General features: G+C 38.0%; 1 protein-coding gene across 1 annotated transcript in view; it reads left to right on the top strand.

The window, feature by feature from the left end:
• The window catches only part of ppa2.L (pyrophosphatase (inorganic) 2 L homeolog), a 45227-nt gene that overhangs the window by 9045 nt on the left and 15914 nt on the right, over positions 1-20268 (top strand). Inside the window, 3 exon segments of the mRNA NM_001092561.1 lie at positions 5297-5361; positions 16911-16964; positions 19537-19656. Coding sequence (NP_001086030.1) covers positions 5297-5361; positions 16911-16964; positions 19537-19656 — 239 coding nt within the window.

Here is a 20268-nt window from a genome sequence, read left to right as displayed (position 1 = left end):
GTTCATTTAGTAATCTGGGCAAATATGCCCAGATGCAAAAGCAATCAATCAGCAATAAACTTTGAACAGTCTTCTGGTTGCTAAGGATTACTTGATGGGGCAAATTAGTCAAAGATTACCAGATCACATAAAATTAAGGATGTGCCTAATAAAATGCAGGGCTTCAGGGATTGCCTCTGATTTTTTTGCAATCATTGCTGCCCTACTAGATGGATTTTCTTGACGCGTCCCTGAATTTTCAAGTGATCTGGTAACCTTAAATTTGGAAACCTTAATCAAATAGTCTACCAGAAATGAATTCAAGTTCTTAAGTGGTAGCAACTGCATTTGTGCAAGTTAGTCTGTTAGTAAATGCGACCTACAGTAAACTGCAAATTTTATATTTACTCAGGGTTGTAAGTAATCCTCTTTCATAGTATATTTAGAATAATGTTGGAATAGGATTAAAGCCTGCTTCTACAAAGAATGGAGTGTGTAATGTACGGTGTCACTATGCAAACAAGCAGTTTCATGTAAAAGGACAGTTACACGTGGTAATGCATATATTTATATGATAAACAAAAGCCATGAATATCTTGTAAATGATATCCTTATAAACGGTGAGTAGTGATGTAATCAGTTATAAGCGGTGAGTAGTGTCATTTTTGTCACATGACTCACTAATACTTGTGTATTATAATAAATAAAGTACCCCTTGTTGTAAAATATGAGGATATTAGAAGTAACCTCAGAGTTCCATGACCTCTATAAAAGCACTCGGCCTCGTACTTTAATATGGTCATGGAACTCCTCTGTGACTTATAATAACCTTATATTTTACAATAGAGGTACTTTATTCACTATATATTTCTCAGTTGTTTTGTTTTATAATGAATTAGAGTATTTACAATTTGTCAGTGAGCATATCAAAGTGGTGATAGACTTGTAAGTCTAGCAGCAGGGTTAGAACCCTTCTGACATTAGTCTGTAGTTAATCACTGTAATTAATTTCTTTTATGCTTGTTCCTAACAGTTTACTAACTATGCCAGTTTATATCTATGATATTTTTATTGCTACAGTGCATTATCATTTTGCCTGTTTTACAAGTAAGTGGCAGATAAAAAGTGACTCTGGAAATCGCATTGTATTGTACACTGTCTTTCTAATTATACCATTAAATAGCTGTTGCTTTTTAACTTGGAATCTGGTGTAATGCGATTTGTAAATTCAGTGCTGTACTCTACTACATTTGTACAGAGGACACTGCCCTTGTAGTTAAGCATGACTGGAATACAATTTCCTGTAACCCCTAGTAGAGCATGTGTTACACAGAACTCTCTCTCTCTTAGGTGGATCCATGCATGCATGAAAATGAAGGATTATTCACACTGATATAATATACTTGTACAAATAACTTGGTGGTCTGTGGTTCTTAAAACAATAGTAAAAGTTGTATTTGCTGGAATTTCGACTAGTAGAATAAAATAAATCCGTAAATCTTTCACAAGTTAACTCTTATGACTCAGGATATTCGTTTCAGCTAGTGGATGGTACTCGCCTGAATATTTCCTATTCCTATGTAAAAAACCCTTACATTGGGAATTCTGTATGATGTCTCTTTATCCCTAAAGCTCCCCATAGATGCGACGATTCTTCTTGCCGAACGACCGATTTTAGGGAAACCCGACCAATCCTTTGAAATTATCGTGCGGTTAGTGGGATTCGAACTATCGTACATCTTACGATTTTTCGGCCGACATCTGTCAGGAAATTGATCGGCCAGGTCAAAAAATCTTTGTCGGTCCCAGTGCAATCTATCTATGTTTGCAGGGCCAAGCAGGCAGCTCCCCTTTGTTTTCCTGGCAAATTGGTCTTTTTAGTTGATGGTAAATTCGTACGATCGTTCTGAGAAGATAGTGGTCTCGCGATCAGGATCTGATCTTTTAAAAATCTCAACATCTATGGCCAGCTTAAGTCTATACACTTGATTACCCAGGAAACTTCTGCTCTGCTCATTTGAGCTTCAGACTGCTGAACTAACAGCGTTAATCATCTCTCACTTCTAGAGGTCATTACATTGGAAATTCAGTATGATGTTTCTTTATCCCTTAGGTTCAGGGCACACGGGGAGATTAGTCGCCAGGGCAGGCACTCGGAGCTCTTTGTTTTCCTCATGAGGAAACTTTGGGCGACTTTCGGAAAATGAAGCGCTCCGAGTGCCTGCCGCCAGGCGATTTTCATTCAGTCGGCGGAAGGCAGAACGGGAAGACGACTAATCTCCCCGAATCTGCCTGTGTGCCCCGACCCTAAGAATGTACACTTGATTACCCAGGAAACATCTGCTCATTGGAGCTTCAGGCTGCTTAACTATCTACGTAAATCATCTCTCACTTGTAGAGGTCATCTTCCTAGGCTCTTCAGCACCATCCACCCCTAACACAAATAGACAGAACCACATGCTGACTTACCTTTTAAAGGGGTGCTTCACTCACACTTTCAGTTGAGTTGTTTTCAGATTGTTCAGCAGAAATAAAGAGTTTTTGTTTTCTTTATTTCCCCAAAATCTAAGTTTAAAGTTTAATGTCCCTGTCTCTGGTGTTTGTCTGGCAGTTTAGTAATTCAGGCACAGACTCTAAACTGTTCAAATTTTGCAACATTTAGTTGATGTGTTTCTCAGCAGCATATCTGGAGTATTAGCAATTATTGTATCAATTATAACCGCTGCCTTTAATGAAACTCATGGATTCTGCTTAGCAGGGACAAAGATAAGGAATGTATCAACTAAATATATCAATTTATAACCGTTTACAGGGTTGGAGAACCCCCCCCCTCCCAGAGCTGCTTTAGAATGTGAAAAATTAGACTTACATAGAAAATGAAAAATATTTGGAAAAAGTCTTTATTTCTGAAACCAACTGAAAAAAAGTGTTTGATGGTGAACAACCCCTTTAAAGACTAGTGGTGTTTGACACCGCTGGCCAGTACAGCCACTACCAGGGTATATTTGCTGGAATGAACTCTCATGGGAACTACCTTACCTGTAGGAAGCAATAAAATTAATGGAAACCCTTCTTATAAATGGCATTTATTATACAATGTTTCAGATTGGCATTGATATAAGATACTAGACATTAAGCCCGTTAAATTAATGGGCGCTAGAACATATGTAGTCAAACATTCGCCAGAGACGGTCCGTGGGGCACATGCGCAGTAGCGCAATCCCACACAGGGACTGGACGAATTCGCCAGAGACGGTCACACAGGGACTGGACGAATTCGCCAGAGACGGTCCCACGGACACAGGGACTGGACGCAGAGGCACTTCAACTTTATTATATAGGATAGCTTGAAGTCCGTTTAGTGACCCAAGCTTTGCTTTTGAATTTTGTATTTCACTTAAATTATTATTTTTAGTTGTAGGATATATATAATTGCATTTAGTGGTTTGGGTACTGAAGCCATGCGCTCCACATATAGTAACGTTTTTTGGGTCTGTTCTATATTGCCACGTGCAAAGTTAATTTCTTGTATCAGTGGTGATCACTGCAGGATTCTGCTAACCTCTTCCCTCTTCTGTTTCTTTGTACTTTGGCCTTTGCGTAATTCACGCACAGGTCATTTAGCCAGTAGTGAGTCAGCTATAAATTTCTCTGCATTGTTTAACAGGCATGCCCTTTTTTATTACTTTACCTTTACCACTATGTATCTTTAGCTGAAATTCTTTCTTCCTAAAACTGAACTAGCCCTGCTGTGTGTAATTGCTCTCCTGTGTATTACTGCTTCTGCAGTTCTAAGCTGGTTGCCATGCCTTTATTCACATTCAAAAGACTTTTGTTGAAGTAGACCTATAGGATAAGTAAAACACAAAACATAATCTTGTAGGTAATAGTATAGTGGCAGTTTTACGATAGGCTAAAAATTATTATGTTTAAAAAAATTGCCCTTTTATTGTAGCTCCCTATATATTTGCTACAGTCCTAGTAGGAGGGTAATAGCCAATCACAGCCTTGTGGTCACACATGCAAAGACAGGCTTCAGTTTCCTGTCAGGTCCACCTAGCTAGCTGCTGATTGGTTCCTATCCTACAGTGCAGTGTCTTGAGAGCCGTTGGCTCCCCTGCACAGCCTGGGAAAGGAGGCCACAGAAAGCGGAACAGATGGGAGAAACTAGTAGGGTTTTTACAAACATTTTTATTAAATCATTCTGAAATACGACTTTAAGCACTTTCCTTTTATATTTAACAGAGTATAATGCACTGGCACTTTCTTTTTTTCCACACAAAATTCCTCCTTTCAGACTAGTTTCTTGCAGTTATAATAGGATACGTATTCCACAATTCATACATAACACGGAAGCTTTTGTGAAAAGCATTGTTTTGCAGTATTATGACCGACAGGTATACACATCAAACATAAAGATTACTTCACGCATTGGTCAGTATTTGTAAGTAAAGAAGGCTCTGCAAATTAGAGCTTACGTTCTTCCTTATTGTCCTTTTATAATCATATGCTTGCAGCTGTTCATTCTCTACTAATGCTGCCCCAAGAGCTGGGAGCATTATCCAGTGCTGTAATCACTTGATAGGATTTTCGTGTATAAATAACTGCTCACATCTTGACCTTTCAGGGAAGATTGTGGCTGTTCTGAAAGTCAAATGTCATGGTTCTATGACTAATTGTAGAAAAAATAAAAAATGAAAATAATATTAATAATCTCTACATTCACTGTGTCATGGGAATTTTTTTCTCTCAAAATGAATCGGTTAATAGTGCTGCTCCAGCAAAATTCTGCACTGAAATCCATTTCTCAAAAGAGCAAACAGATTTTTTTTATATTCCATTTTGAAATCTGACATGGGGCTAGACATATTGTCAATTTCCCAGCTGCCCCAAGTCATGTAAAATGTAAATGTAAATTTTTGGGGTTGGATATTATTTACTGTAAAGCTTTTTTTTTTAATTGACTCAAGCTGCTTTATACACAAAAACTTTCGAAAATTGACACCCTACAGTGTTTTTGTGTCTTTTATTTTTTATTTTATGGTCAGCGACTTAGACAACCAGACAACATTTTCAGCAGGGCAGAATAAAGTACAAGTGTACAATTGTTAAGAATTGTTAAGAATAGGTGCAGGTATGTCATTAAAAGTAACTTTTCTCTTTAAGCCCAAAGTCACCATTTCCCTGGATTCCCATTTCTGTTTATCTTCTAGAATATCAGAATATGTTGGTGCTTCATGAATAAAACATGATATAACTATTTCTGAGCTGAAATAATGAGTTGGGAGGAAATATTTACTTTTCTTTTCTTTTCCAGAGAACTGCAAGGGCCAATATATATCACCATTTCATGATATTCCTATGTTTGCTGATGAAGAAAAGGTAAGTCTTTTTTACCCTGAATCCTGTTCTCATCTATCAGCAGCCAATATAATGGGTGGTTCTCTGGATAAACCTATGTACAATAAGCCTGGTCCTAAAATATGTTTTGCCAGTGTATTTTGCAGTAAATTAATTAGCAAAATGGCATCTTTAATTATGTAAGATACCCCCTTTAATTATGGATCTAGTAGGTTGGAAGCAGCTGAAAGACTTGCTGTGATACACCTCATTAACTGTAAATAATCCCATCTACATGTATTGACAATCAGCTGTTTGCTCAATATTTTCCATTTACTCTGTAAAGAAACACTCCAGAGAATTAACTTGTTCTTTTGCTGCATATTCTTCTTCTCAATTGAGTATAACAGCCTTCAGATTCACAGACTTAAAAGACGTCTCTTTGTAGTCACTGTGTATCATGAAGCCTTCTTGATTGTTCTTCCATGACATTATTTCGCAGCTTCCTAGGGTTTGTATGTCCCACTAAGAGCTGTTTACAGTGTCACTGCTGCCTCTCATAAAATCATTTAGAGAAAGTGATCCAACTGTGCAGATCTTTATTTAACTTTGCTTTGGAGTTGTGTATCACCCCCACCGAGATGTTAACCTCTTCTTTATCCGCATTACCGCATGAATCTTTGATTGAATTCACTGTTCTGATGCTGTCTGCTTTGGAGAATTAAAATGCAGACAATCGTATGTTTAGAACAAACAGCATAAATCTTGGCTCTATAATGCAGTAAATAACCCTTTTACCATTTTGTGCATGTACTATAGTTTCAACCACCTTTAATTTTGTATTAAATAGTGTAATAGGCTGTTCTCTTCTACTTTCTTTGCACCTACACTTCCCATTTCAACTGAAATAGAGCCTTTTACGTCTAGCTAGGTTTTATAATATAGTTGGACCTTATTATGTAAATGCCTGAAGAAGTCAAAATACTATTGATCTCCTGGGGCTACACAATTAGTTAATAAAATGCACCCAAACTTATCAGTAGGAATTTTACTAATTTAATTATGTTTAATGATATGCAGGGGGCTTAAAATGGAACCAAGAGAGCGCTGAAAGACATATGGCTATGTGAGCTTCTGGCACTTGGCTTCCAGCTTAGACAGGTTGAAATTCGTATTGTTATTTTTTGTAAATAGGATATTGTTGATAACTAAAGGTGGAGTGCAGGGTGGCTCAGCAGAAATAAAACAACAGGTCGGCTGAGGACAATATTAATTTAAAGTCTGTATGAGGAGACTATGGGGAAAATTCATTAACTTCGTAGTTGCGCCAGCTTCCGATTCGCCACACTTCGCCAGGCGTATTTTCGCCAGCGCTACGCAAATTCACTAAAATCCAAAGTTGCGCTCAGGGGAAGCGTAAGGTTGCGAAGTTGCGCTAGCGTTAATTCGCGAAGTTACGCTAGCGATGCTTAATTTGCATACAGCGCCCAATTGAAGTTACAATGGAGGTATATGTAGCAGAACTACACAAGCCTGGGAAACGGCAATTAAAATTTTTATTTTGCCCTACACATGTGCCCACTGTATAGTTAAGGTGCCATGAGTTAGGAAATGTAGGGGAGAAAGAGGGTAGCCCCAAAAAAAATTTCGATCTTTTTCAGCCTATCGCCATTAAAAAAAGAAAAAACGCCAGCGTTTTTTGGGACTTAGAAAAAATTTGAACTTTTTTTGAAGCAATCCCTATCTACTCTATTGCCCTTCGCCTGGGCTGAGGTGGCGAAGGAAGTCTGGCGTAAAAGGTAGCGTTCAGAATAATTCGCGCATCAGTGAATTTGCATAGTTACGTCTGTTGCGCAAATTCGCTATGTGTAAGGGTGCGAAGTAACACTAGCTAATTTACGCCAGCGTCCGTTAGTGAATCGGCGAATTAACGAAAATGCGCTACGCTATCGAATTAACGCTAGCGTTAGGCGATTCGTCGTTTAGTGAATTTGCCCCTATAAGTCATAGATGAACAATAGGCAGCTTAAATTGAAATGTCAATTAAAAAAACAGATTTCAGTGCAGAAGTCTGCAGGAGCAGCACTATTAACTTTTGAAAAAATATATCCTATATGCAGGCATTTCTTTAATGCAGTTAACATCGCAAATAAACGCATTCATTATAGTCTACCTGGTTGTACTCATGAGCATTCTGAATTGCGTTTTACTTCATTTGTGTTTTGTTTTTTTGACGCATCATGTTGTATTTTTTTGTGCTTGATGAGTGTTCAGTTATCAATAGAACATCAGGCTTCATTTGGAACAGGAAAAAACTCACTAAAGCTGGCCATACATGAAGAGATCCGCTCATTTGGCAACATTGCCAAACAAGCGGATCTTTCAACGATATGACCACCAACGGCCCTAGGGCCGATCGATCGGATTACAACGAGGGACAATGGGCTCCAACGGGTCGGTCGGCAGAGGAATTAAACCGTTCCCAATCGATATCGTGGCCAGATATCGATCAGGAAGACCCGTCGGAAGCCCCCATACAAGGGCAGATAAATTGCAGAATTAGTCTAAAGGACCGATATCGGCAGCTTTATCTGCCCGTGTATGACCACCTTAAGTTGCTTAAAAAAAAACTTGTTTAAATGCAATATGTAAGGTTTTCGTGCTCTGCATGCGTTTAAAAGACATCTGTGTATAAGAGCCCTAAAAGCTGCTAGACTGTGTGAAGCAGCGAGAACATTGCAAATGAAGACAATGAAATCGAAATTACTTTTAACTAGAATGTGAAATGAATAATTTGTAGATTAAAATATAACAGTAGTAGGGCAGTAGTAAAACATTCTCATTACCTAACACATGTCTAATCAGGCCATTTTGTTGTCCAAACAATTGCTATTGATCCTGGAACAGCTATAAATCAAGTTAGGACGCAAGCTGTTTATTCTGATAAGCAAACCTGAACTTTGGTCTGTCAAGCTGATTGACTCAATATTGAAATATATTGACTTCTCTAGGAATATTTGACAGTTGAAACTGGATAAGGTCTTTCTGCCTCAGCAATATACTGAAAATAAATCTTCAGTATTGCTTGAGTAATCCGGTTGGATACAGGTCGGTATATTTGTACTTTGAAAATTGAGGAAATAATGTATGGCCCAATATTTAAGGTACTGTGTTCCTGATCAAAAAAGGCAAGCTAAGACTAAGGCCACATGAGGCCGAAATCCACCCGTTGAAATACTGTAGCCGATTTCAGCCCCTACTGCGGGTTACTACTCTTCTGTTTGCATCCATAACCATTATGTCTGTTCCAAACACACTCACCAGATATTGGTAAAGAAATGCGGGACTTTGGATTTCACACCAAATTCGCTGAGGATGTTTATGCCAAAGCTCACACAGTGGAACATGAGATCCTGCATTTTGCTCCAAAATCTACCCCATCTGCCTGTGCCTGAGCTGGGGTAATGTTTTCAGGGGCAGGCAGCGCATCAGAAAAGGAACAACAGCAGGGGAGCAGATCTATATGTTGTGGCCCTAGCCTAAACATGGGCAATGTAATAAAAATAATGTTCAGTTGAATAAGTTCCATAAAAAATTGGGAAAACCCTAACCTTCAGCAGAAGGCCCAGGAGTACCATATGTGTTATAACCTAATTTATGTTTTTATGTGTCTTCCAGGCACTTAACAGAAACACCTACATGGACATGTATTCATGTTTTCCTCAACTTGCTGTAGTGGCTGTAAATACATTCTACAATTTATAGGTTCAGGTCAGGCTGACAAATGACAGCGGCCCAATAAACCTTCCAGCAATATAACAATATATATAGTAACAAATTAAGGCTTGGAATGCTCCTGGAAATACTTTATATTCCTTAGTTTAATGCTGCTGTTCTATTCAGGTCCAACTAATAAACATAGCATTGTTCCTCCACATCAGGCTTAAAGGAGAAGGAAAGCTACCAAAGCAGTTTATTGCCAATATATTAGCCACAATAGTGCAAACTATAACACTATATTAATTCTACAGAATGCTTTACCATACCTGCGTAAACAGCTCTAGAAGCTCTCTCTGTTTGTTTAGAATAGCAGCTGCCATATTCGCTTGGTGTGACATCACTTCCTGTCTGAGTCTCTACCTGCTCACTCATAGCTCTGGGCTCAGATTACAGTATGGAGGAGAGAAGGGAGGGGCAAAAGGAGCAACCTGAGCATGCTCAAGCCCTGGCCCTGGAGGTTTAAGATGAAAATAGGAAGTCTGATACAGAAGCCCATCTATACAAATTAGACAGAGGACTAAGAGCAGCATTACTTTGAGGGTTTACTGGAGTGTTTATATAGACCTTTCTGAGTAAGTATACGAATCGCGGGCGGGATGGCATACGAATCACTTCAAATTTCCGAAGTGCCTCACAAAGAAACTTAGACTTTCTTCAGAAATCTGAAGCGATTCGCATTCTTGCCGGCTGAAAGGCATTTGGAAAGATTAGTCACCCGCAGTAGAAAAGATTTGTTGCGTGGAGACTAATCTCCCGGTCTGCCGTCACCCTATGGTATGAAGATCCAAATTATGGAAAGATCTGTTATCCGGAAACCACAGGTCCCAAACATTCTGGATAACATTATTTCATACTAATTAAGCAAAGGTGCGGTAAATGTACAGGTACATTTACTGCACCTTTGTTTAATTAGTATGAAATAATGTTTACAACCACCACGGACATCAGGTGCACACTCTTTATAGTTCCCACACAATAAAAGGATTATGGCAAGAGATAAGAAAGGAATAGAAAATAGGCAAAGCTCAGTGGAAGGACCAGTGCAGTTAAAGTTCTCTTAATTGCCTAGAAACCAATAGCAGAGTATTTCTGAGCTTTATCTGGGCCATTGTCCCTACAAGAGAGGCACAATAATTATGCATTAATTTCTTCATAATGAAAAGTTGATTTCATTATTGGGTTAAAGCTGCTGTAGTTTTGTTTTATTTTATTTTTTTGTTCAGTTGATTCTTTTTAAATGTCTTTTTATTTTCAATCGATATTTTCACATGCCAGTCTTCCAAATGTAATTTGACCGTCAATCTCCGGTAGACAGCTCTGGGGTTTGTAAAGACAAAAAGTGCTTGTGGTTCTCCAAGATAAGGCTAACGGCATGAATGACATCCCTTGCTCTTGAAGGACTTGGCTGTTTTTGTCCTTACAGCAGGCAGAGCAGTGGAGTAATGTCCAGATACAGAAAGGTGGCTTGGGGAATGAGATTGGCAGCATCACCTTTCCCTGTTGTATAGCAGACTTTTAATCATATTAGATCAAATAAAAAAAAGTCCTAACTTAATGATTGGAAGCAACTTTTAGAAACAGTGGGAATCCAGTAGAAAATCTATATCCTGACAAGAACACCCAGACTGTAGCTTTTGTATTCTGTTTAGATATCTCTGCAAGGAGATAATCAAAGGGCAGCAAAGTCCTTTGCGCTACAGTATTTAAACTGCATGCATGCACCTTGTCAAATCTGTATCTTCCTTTTTACTTTTTAAAGAGACACAGTCATCCTAAATGTAGTTTATTAAAATAAACATGTCTAGAAAATTAAAGGAGTGGTTCACCTTTTAAATTTTAAGCGGGAATGTATTAAAAGTCGCAAGTGTTGTTTAAATTGGCGTTTTATGTTTAACGCTGCTCGCAATGTAAAATCATAAATATCATAAATCACGAATATTATATCACTAAGCAAAGGTTAGCGTTAACACCTGCTCTGGTGTTTCGTTAAATATTTCTCATAAAATACACTTTACGATTGAGAGATTTTATTACACACACTGCGAATGTTCATAAAAGCCATTTGGTCGCAAACTTTGTTGAGGTCTGTGATCGGTCAAAAAGGAGGCAAACATGGCCGGTAACATTCGCACTGGTCTTTGTGAACATTTTTATCTGCATTACTTTTTATTTACCCATTAGTCTCCAGATGACTCTCCATTATACTCTACACTCCTTCTTTGCCCCCATCCTTGCCTCATCCCACATTCTAACATTAAACATAGCTTCATTTCTGTACTACTGCAGTTAAGTTTGTGTAAAACGGGCAGTGCACTGGATGAATCAGTGTTGAAATGTTAAGGGGTATGCAATAGTAACTCCTTAAGTGACACCTGCTGCAGAATGCATGACAATGGTATAAAAATAGGATCATGCTGGTGTTTTGTACACCTGGTGGCAAAGGGTAAGGAAAAGAAAAGTAATAATACCTATGAGTCCCACCCTTCTCCTAGACCATAGTTACAGAATTAAGTAGAACCAAAGTTCATCAGGTTTAACCCCTCCAAATTAAACCCATTGCACATATATGCACATAATTATACACCCCTATCAACACACATATATAACTATAAATATATATATATATATATATATATGTATATATATATATATATATATATATATATATGTATCCGTTATCTGGAAACCAGTTATCCAATATCACAATAGCCTTGGATATTATACTTGTTAAAAAAAAAAAAATCATCGTAACCCCTCTTAAAGGAATTAATAGAATCTGCCATCACAACATCACACAGCAGGGCATTCTTTAACCTCACTGCCCTACCACCTGCACCACTTTAAATTAAAGGGATCCTGTCATCGGAAAACTTGTTTTTTTCAAAACGCACCAGTTAATAGTGCTGCTCCAGCAGAATTCTGGACTGAAATCCATTTCTCAAAAGAGCAAACTGATTGATTTTTTTTTTTATATTCAATTTTAAAATCTGACATGGGGCTAGACATTTTGTCAATTTCCCAGCTGCCCCTGGTCATGTGACTTGTGCTTGCACTTTAGGAGAGAAATGCTTTCTGGCAGGCTGCTGTTTTTCCTTCTCAATGTAACTGAAGGAGTCTCAGTGGGACATGGGTTTTTACTATTGAGTGTTGTTCTTAGATCTGCCAGGCAGCTGTTATCTTGTGTTAGGGAGCTGTTTTCTGGTTACCTTCCCATTGTACTTTTGTTTGGCTGCTGGGGGGGAAAAGGGAGGGGGGTGATATAACTCCAACTTGCAGTACAGCAGTAAAGAGTGATTGAAGTTTATCAGAGCACAAGTCACATGACTTGGGGCAACTGGGAAATTGACAATATGTCTAGCCCCATGTCAGATTTCAAAATTGAATATAAAAAAATTGGTTTGCTCTTTTGAGAAATGGATTTCAGTGCAGAATTCTACTGGAGCAGCACTGTTAACTGATTCATTTTGAAAAAAAATTTTTTCCCCATGACAGTATCCCTTTAAACTTCTGAGGCCTTCACAGTGATTTATAAAGAGGCACGATTATGTTTTCATCCCTCAAGTTATTGCCCTATTTATGCATGGCAGTTAGTGCTTTGTTTGCTTTAGTAGCCACTGGCTGACACCCTCCTAGAGTTACACAGCTTTGTTATCCACAAAAATCCGCCCCTCGCCCCAGGAACTTTAAAATCTTGCACATCTGTGCTGGTTTTGTGCTGGAATGTGGTGCCATGTTTGCTAGCAAGAGTGAAAGTCTGCTATCCTGGATTGCATGTATGTTAGGTGGCTGTAGTAGGCAGCGCATACAGTGAGCTTGCTCTTCCCATTAGGGACCCCTTAAAATAAAATAAGGAATTGGGGCTGGAGTGAGCTGCTTTAAATAAGTAATATATATTGGTTTTCCTTATCCTTCAATCCTCATCAATCAAAATGCCCTCATTACAAATACCCCTAAATCTCTCCTATCTGGCTCATTAATCAATTTCATTTAAGGTGTACACTTGTTTACTATGCAGAATGGCAAACTCACTATAACCATTTCTACAGCCAAATCCCTATCCCAAAAGCCTTACGATCTATTATGCGGATATGTTATAAAATATGGCATTATCAAATCTTCCAATGGGGCGTGTTACTAGCAGCTGCTGGGCTGCAGTCTGTCTTACACCCCTGATCTGGATGCTAGTGTATTGTAATGACTGTCACTGTTAAAATATAACATGATATGATAAAAAAATAACTCCTAGCTTTGGGTACAGATTAACTCACTTTTATACACCTTAATTAAATTATTTTAAGATGCCGATCAGTGATTTTTGTATTTGTAGAACTACAATCCCCCTGTCCCTGTCCTGTATTCTGAGAGGTATACAGTGATTGGCATTTTCTGAGCATCCATGGCATTTTCTGAGCATCCATGTCTGTATATTTCAAGCTACAACATGATTCTTAAACGCAGACAAAGGATTAGTCTACTTCCAGAGCTCTCTTTCATTTCCGTAAAATGTGTATTGATCCATTGCTTGGTTTTGTACTTGACCTCTTAACATGCCTTCATATTTAAACTCCACATGGGAAAATCACTTTTTGAGATGTGTCCTTTGCTATTTTAAGTCCTTTTTTCCAGCTTGATCTGAGTTTAGGTATTAGATTGCAGCATGAAATGACTTAATGCATTTAGATTTAAATCCCTTTTTGCTCACTGCTTCTCTGCCAGCTACTGATGGGATTAGAGAGATGTTTCCTGCTTTAGATTAGTATAGAACACTAAAATAAGGATTAACCCATGTGCTGCTGTTCAGGACTGGCCCTGTCTTACAGGAGCTGCACTCTAAAAAAGGAATTATTTTCCAAGAGGTTTTTGATCATATGGTTTCAGCATAAAGGGATCTGTAGATAGCCAGTTGTCTATAGCTGCACAGTTCTGCGATCAACAACTGCTTTTATACGTCTAGAACATGACTTTGTAAGGACTGTACACTTAGGGGCCGATTCACTAAGGGTCGAATATTGAGGGTTAATTAACCCTCGATATTGGACTAGGAATTAAAACCCTTCGACTTCGAATATCGAAGTCGAAGGATTTAGCGCAGATAGTTCGATCGAAGGATAATTCCTTCGATCGAACGATAAAATCCTTCGATTCGAAGGATTTTAATCCAACGATCGAAGGAATGTCCTTCGATCAAAAAAAGTTAGGCAAGCCTATGGGGACCTTCCCCATAGGCTAACATTGACTTCGGTAGCTTTTAGATGGCGAACTAGGGGGTCGAAGTTTTTTTTAAAGAGACAGTACTTCGACTATCGAATGGTCGAATAGTCGAACGATTTTTACTACGAATCCTTTGATTCGAAGTCGTAGTCGAAGTAGCCCAAAAAAACTTCGAAATTCAAAGTTTTTTACCTTCGAATCCTTCACTCTTAGTTAGTGAATCGGCCCCTAAGCCTGTATAATGACAGATTGGTCAGATGGATTATTTATCGCTTCCTATGGCTTGATCCTGTATTTGATTTGGGTCACTTTTTGTACCTATCCTCAGCAGTTCATTTCCTAATTGCAATACATTTGGGAGATATTGTAGGAAGTGCCATTTAGGATGGAGGATTGAGCAAATTCATTCTGGGATGCTGGGAGTTGTAATTCAGCAGCTGGGGGGATGCTCACTGAAGACTTCTACTGCAGAAACAGTGTAGTTCTTGCTATTAAGAATATAACTGGTGTATACAGTATAAAAAAATATATATATATATTTATGTATGGGATCTATTATCTGTCATGCGTCTAATTGTTAAACTACTAATAAAATCATTTAAAATTTACATTGAAACAAAAACAAAGCAGGACGGTATGACCTCCAACATGTATTTTAAAAATTAAACACAAGGTTTGTTTTATTATTACTGAAGCAATATGGTCAAACAAATGAATGGAACAGTAACAGTTTATATAAACAAGCTGCTGTGTGGCAATGGAGAACATTCAAGCACAAGATGCACAGTAGATAACAGATATGTTCTAAAGTATCCCATTATAAACTATAGAGCTTATCTGTTATCTGCTGTGTTTCCTGTACCTTTTTTCAGCTTGAATGACTGCCCCCACTGCTACACCATGGCTTCTTTATATAAACTATTAGAGTTTCCAATTATACCAGTGCAGCACAGTGCATTATATTTTCATTACTTTGAAAGATTTACATTTTTTGGTGTTACTGTTCCTTTGATTAGGACTGTGGAAAATTTCTGGATAATGGGATCCAATATAACAGATCCCACTCCCAAAATGATTTCTAGGCTTAAAGGGCATGTGTCACCCTATATTAGTTTCCCCCACCAGAGATGCGGGTTAATAGAGCCCACACTCCGGTTTGGAGGAAACAATCGTTGTTTTTTTTATTTCAAAAATTGCCAGTACTAAGCCACCCACACCTGGAGGGAGCTTCCGGTGCAAGCAGCCATGTTATGTAGTGTGCATGCTCACAATGAGCTTCTGATGTAGGCGCCTATCAATCTGACATCACACGCATGTACATGAGCGAGCTGTGACATTCATTCGGTGCATTTGTATATCCCAAAATGGCCATCTGCACTGGGAGCTTCCTCCCAATGTGGGTGGCCTAGCACTGGCGGGTCAAATAAATATATTCCTGGAAGAAGTCTGAGGTTTCGCTCTTTTACTTTGAAAAATACTACAGAGGTAGCTGAAACCTCGCCCCACAATAAAGAAGCTTAATAAGACCTGCGGACATCTTCCATACAGGACTGAATGCGAACAGTTGGTGTTACACCCAGGCAAGCAGGACTGCTTAAATTACAAGGAATATTATTTTAATATCAATATCCCCCTACTGGTGTGCACACCTCTGATGAGGGGAAACTATTTCTAGTGACAGGTGCCCTTTAAATTGCAGTGACAAAAACATCCACTTTGCTTCTGGCAGAAGTAGTGTAGATAATCTCTTCAACCAGTATGTGTGGATCCCCCAGGAACACTGACCTAGCTTTTCAGCGATGATTACCCACAAAGCAGATGCATCTGCCACAAAGTTTTGCTAAAGTTTCTATTCTTGAATTCCACAAATTGTAAAGGCAGGGGGTGAGCATAAAATGTAGAAGAGTTTTTTTTGCCTTTGGGAGAGAAATGGAGACAAAACAGCAAAAAAAGTAAAGTAGCGGCAGGTCATGTGTGAGCAAATAATAAACTACCAGTGCATGGCGAATACACACAATTTCTATTTAATGATCAGCTGTGCATGGGCCCAACAAATCAAAAGAAGATTTGTTTGTGTTCAGAGACAAAAGTTTTGTCAAGGCTATACAGTGTTGTTGAGATTAAAAGAATTCATGTTTATCATTGACACATGGGTCCTTTGTGCTCAAGAATACCGTATCATTACAGACAACATTGACAAGACTGAAACACTTCAATCATGTAATCGCACAATTTGGTGTCAATGAAAAGGTATTTTCAGGTACTTTGTCATCCACAGGAAAGCACAATTTTCCATGGCCACAAAGCACCCCCTGTGTTGTTACTTTTAAGGAACAAATCCAATCCAGAAAGCTATAGAAACTATAAAAAAAAGCCCCATGCACATTTATGGTTTTCTTATAGATTTGCTGCATTTGTGAATAAACCCCAGTGTGCACTTTCTGCATTTTTCCCCGCAATCCTGCACTCTATACCAGTGACTAAATGCTGTTCATGGTTCCACATGATAAACTGCTAAAAAAGTCATCTTCTTCTCCATTTAAAACAATGTTTTTATATTTTTATTAATTTTGTTTTTTTTTTGTTGACCCTTTCTATAGGCTATATTCAACATGGTAGTAGAAGTACCCCGCTGGACCAATGCCAAAATGGAGGTTTGTATAATGAGTGGTTTTGCATATAAATGAAATAGAGCTGCAATGGCTTTTTTTAAAATGTTGTATGTGCCTAATCTACAACAATTAACATTGAAAAACATAAACTTGGTAAGAACAGTTCTATAAGAAAAAGAAAACAGACCTGTCTCATGATCTGCATTATTAAGGTGTAAGATTGAAATGGGCCCATTATGAATTTACTCTTACGGAAGCCTTAAAGCATTGATTTAATGTTGAATTTAAAGGGTTTTTTTCACCTTTCAGTTAACTATTCGTGTGATGTAGAGAGTCAAATTCTGAGACAATAGCAGTTGGTTTTCAGTTTTTATTATTTGTGGTTTTTGAGTTATTTAGCTTTTTATTCAGCAGCTCTCTAGTTGGCAATTTCAGCCATCTGGTTGCTAGGATCAATATTACTCTAGCAACCATTAAATTGAATAAGAGACTGGAATATGAATAGGAGAGGGTCTGACGAGTAATAAAAAGTAACAATACATTTGTATTTAGTCTGACAGGCAATATTTGGTAGTCGTGACCCCCCATTTCAAAGCTTGAAAGAGTCAAAAGAAAAAGGCAAATAATTAAAAGACTATAAAAAATACATAATGAAGAAAAGTTGCTTAGAATTAGCCATTCTATTACATACTAAAAACTTAAAGATGAACCACCCCTTTAAGTTTTCATTGTAAAATTCAATTCATATGGGTCATATCAGAAAAGATATGAGACACAACGCTAACATCTCCGTGTTTTTTTTTTTAGGGATGCACTGAATCCAGGATTCAGTTCAGGATTCTGCCTTTTTCAGCAGGATTCGGATTCGCCCGAATCCTTCTGCCCAGCCAAACCGAATCATAATTTGCTTATGCAAATTAGAGGCGGGAGAGAAATTGCGTGACTTTTTGTCAGAAAAAAAGGAAATAAAAAATGTTTCCCCTTCCCATCCCTAATTTGCATATGCAAATTAGGGTTCGGTATTCGGCTGAATCTTTCGCAAAGGATTCGGTGCTTCGGCCGAATCCAAAATAATGGATTCGGTGCTTCCCTAGTTTTTTTCCTGTATCAGCTATAAACCAACTTGACAGGAGAAGTTTTCTCCTTTCTGTTTTGTCTGTTCACTCTATATGTTTGGCCATATCCCCAATAATGTCTGTTAATATTCCTTTTGTCCTATGTAATTATCTTCTTTGAACCAGTGCTGTGTCTTCAGCTATGCAACCACCTCACATAGACAAGAGCCATGAATATCCTGTAAATGATATCCTTATAAACGGTGCTTAGTGATGTCATCGGTTATAATCGAAGCTTAGTGATGTCATTTCAGTCACACGACTCACTGAAACTTGTGTATTATAAAAAAAAGTAACCCCTGTTGCAAAATAAAAACTTTATTCTCTATATTATTTCCACACTAACAGTTTTGCAAAAAATGTGGTCATTTTTCATTTGTTTTTGCTTTCAAATATTGGAATCAGAGGAATATCTGGCATTGGCTGAAAACTGTGGGTAAAGCTGTTGCATACACGTGAAGGGCTATGGATGTGACTCTTTGTGTGTCTAATGATGTGCACTGGCAGTATGCAAACAATAAATATTCTGTACCACTATCCAGCCCTATTTCTAATGATTACTCGGATTGTTGTGTAATAACTGGATTATCTTGCTTATTTACTGGTTAGAAAGACTGAGGCAGATCTTTACTTCAAAGTAAAAGTCCATGTACTTGAATAAAGTTATATTACATGTCGGAAAAAATACACGAAAAAGTAAAAAATGTGGGTAAAGGTATGTACTACAGCAGTTAAGGAAATATACATTATCATTCTGGCTGCAGAAAATGACTGGGAAAGACTCGTATTTGAATCTGAATGAGATAACTTAACAGGTACAGGGAATCTGAACTAGGACATTTCATGTTATATCCAGGAACTGTATCGAAAGAATAAGAACGTTATCTAGAGCTTAAAGGAACAGTTCCATGTAAAAATAAAAACTGGCTAAATAGGCTGTGCAAATAAAACATTTTTATAATATAGTAAGTTAGCCAAAAATTTAATTTATAAAGGCTGGAGTGAGCGGATGTCTTAACATAATAGCCAGAACACTACTTCCTGCTTTTCAGCTCTCTAACGCTGAGTTAGTCTGGACTTGAAGGGGGGCCACATCGGACATAACTGTTCAGTGAGTTTGCAATTGATCCTCCGCATGCAGCTCAGATTCAAAAGCATCAGTTATGACCCATGTGGCCCCCTCTCAAGTCACCAATCGGTTACTGCCTGGTAACCAATCAGTGGAAACCAAAAGAGCAGCAAAGAAGGAAGTAGTGTTCTAGCTATTATGTTATACATCCAGTCATTCCTGCCTTTATACATTACATTTTTGGCTAACTTACTATATTGAAAAAAATTTTTTTATTTTGCACAACCTATTTACCCAGTTTTTATTTTTATACTGAACAATTCCTTTCAGTTCCTGCATTACAGCGGTTCATGCCCACACTGTAATGTCAGTTTTGCTGCATTCATTATTTTTGCAATATTCTAAAATGTAGAATTATTTGTATGCACAGATTGCCACAAAGGACCCTTTGAATCCAATCAAGCAAGAAGTGAAGAAAGGCAAGCTTCGTTTTGTTGCAAACGTATTCCCTCATAAAGGTTATATCTGGAACTATGGGGCCGTGCCACAGGTACTGGGATCACTTTCAGCTCACAACTTCTCTAACAGGAACAAGTGTGTATAATTCTGTGTTTACAGGACTCTCTAGTCATTTTATTATACATTTAAACAGTTTCAACAGTGTTTATTGCCGAATGAGAACAAGCGTATGTGTGCCACTGCACCACCCTATAATTTTCTTGTATTTGGTGGGGCGCTATTTATATATATATATTTTCCCTAGCATGGTAGGAAAAATTAGATTGATTTGCCGTATGGTTCATTCACACAGTATGATTGAAAGTTTCAACCATATAATCATGCACATTGCTTATTCCATGGTTCTTTTTCAACTTCCCACTCTATTCCCGATTCTATTTTAAGTCTGGTAGGCCAAAGAGTTATGTGCCTCAGCCCACCTTACAATTGCATCATTTACTTTACCATCTTTCAGGGTTGTCATTACACTAACTTCTGTACAGATTACTTGTCTAGCTCGGCTCTGTAATCTGTGCTGTTTTAGAAATGTATCTGTGTACACTGTTTGTTTACTTAACAACCAGTATTTACCTTACAATAAACCTATTATTTATAGATTGTTGATAAGAACAAAATATATAGAACTTTTGTGTTGATAAATAAG

The sequence above is a fragment of the Xenopus laevis genome, chromosome 7L (genome assembly GCF_017654675.1).
Source record: "Xenopus laevis strain J_2021 chromosome 7L, Xenopus_laevis_v10.1, whole genome shotgun sequence".
NCBI classification, from domain to species: domain Eukaryota; kingdom Metazoa; phylum Chordata; class Amphibia; order Anura; family Pipidae; genus Xenopus; species Xenopus laevis.
Note: the sequence above shows the minus strand (reverse complement) of the source record. Positions and strands in the feature narration are given on the sequence as shown.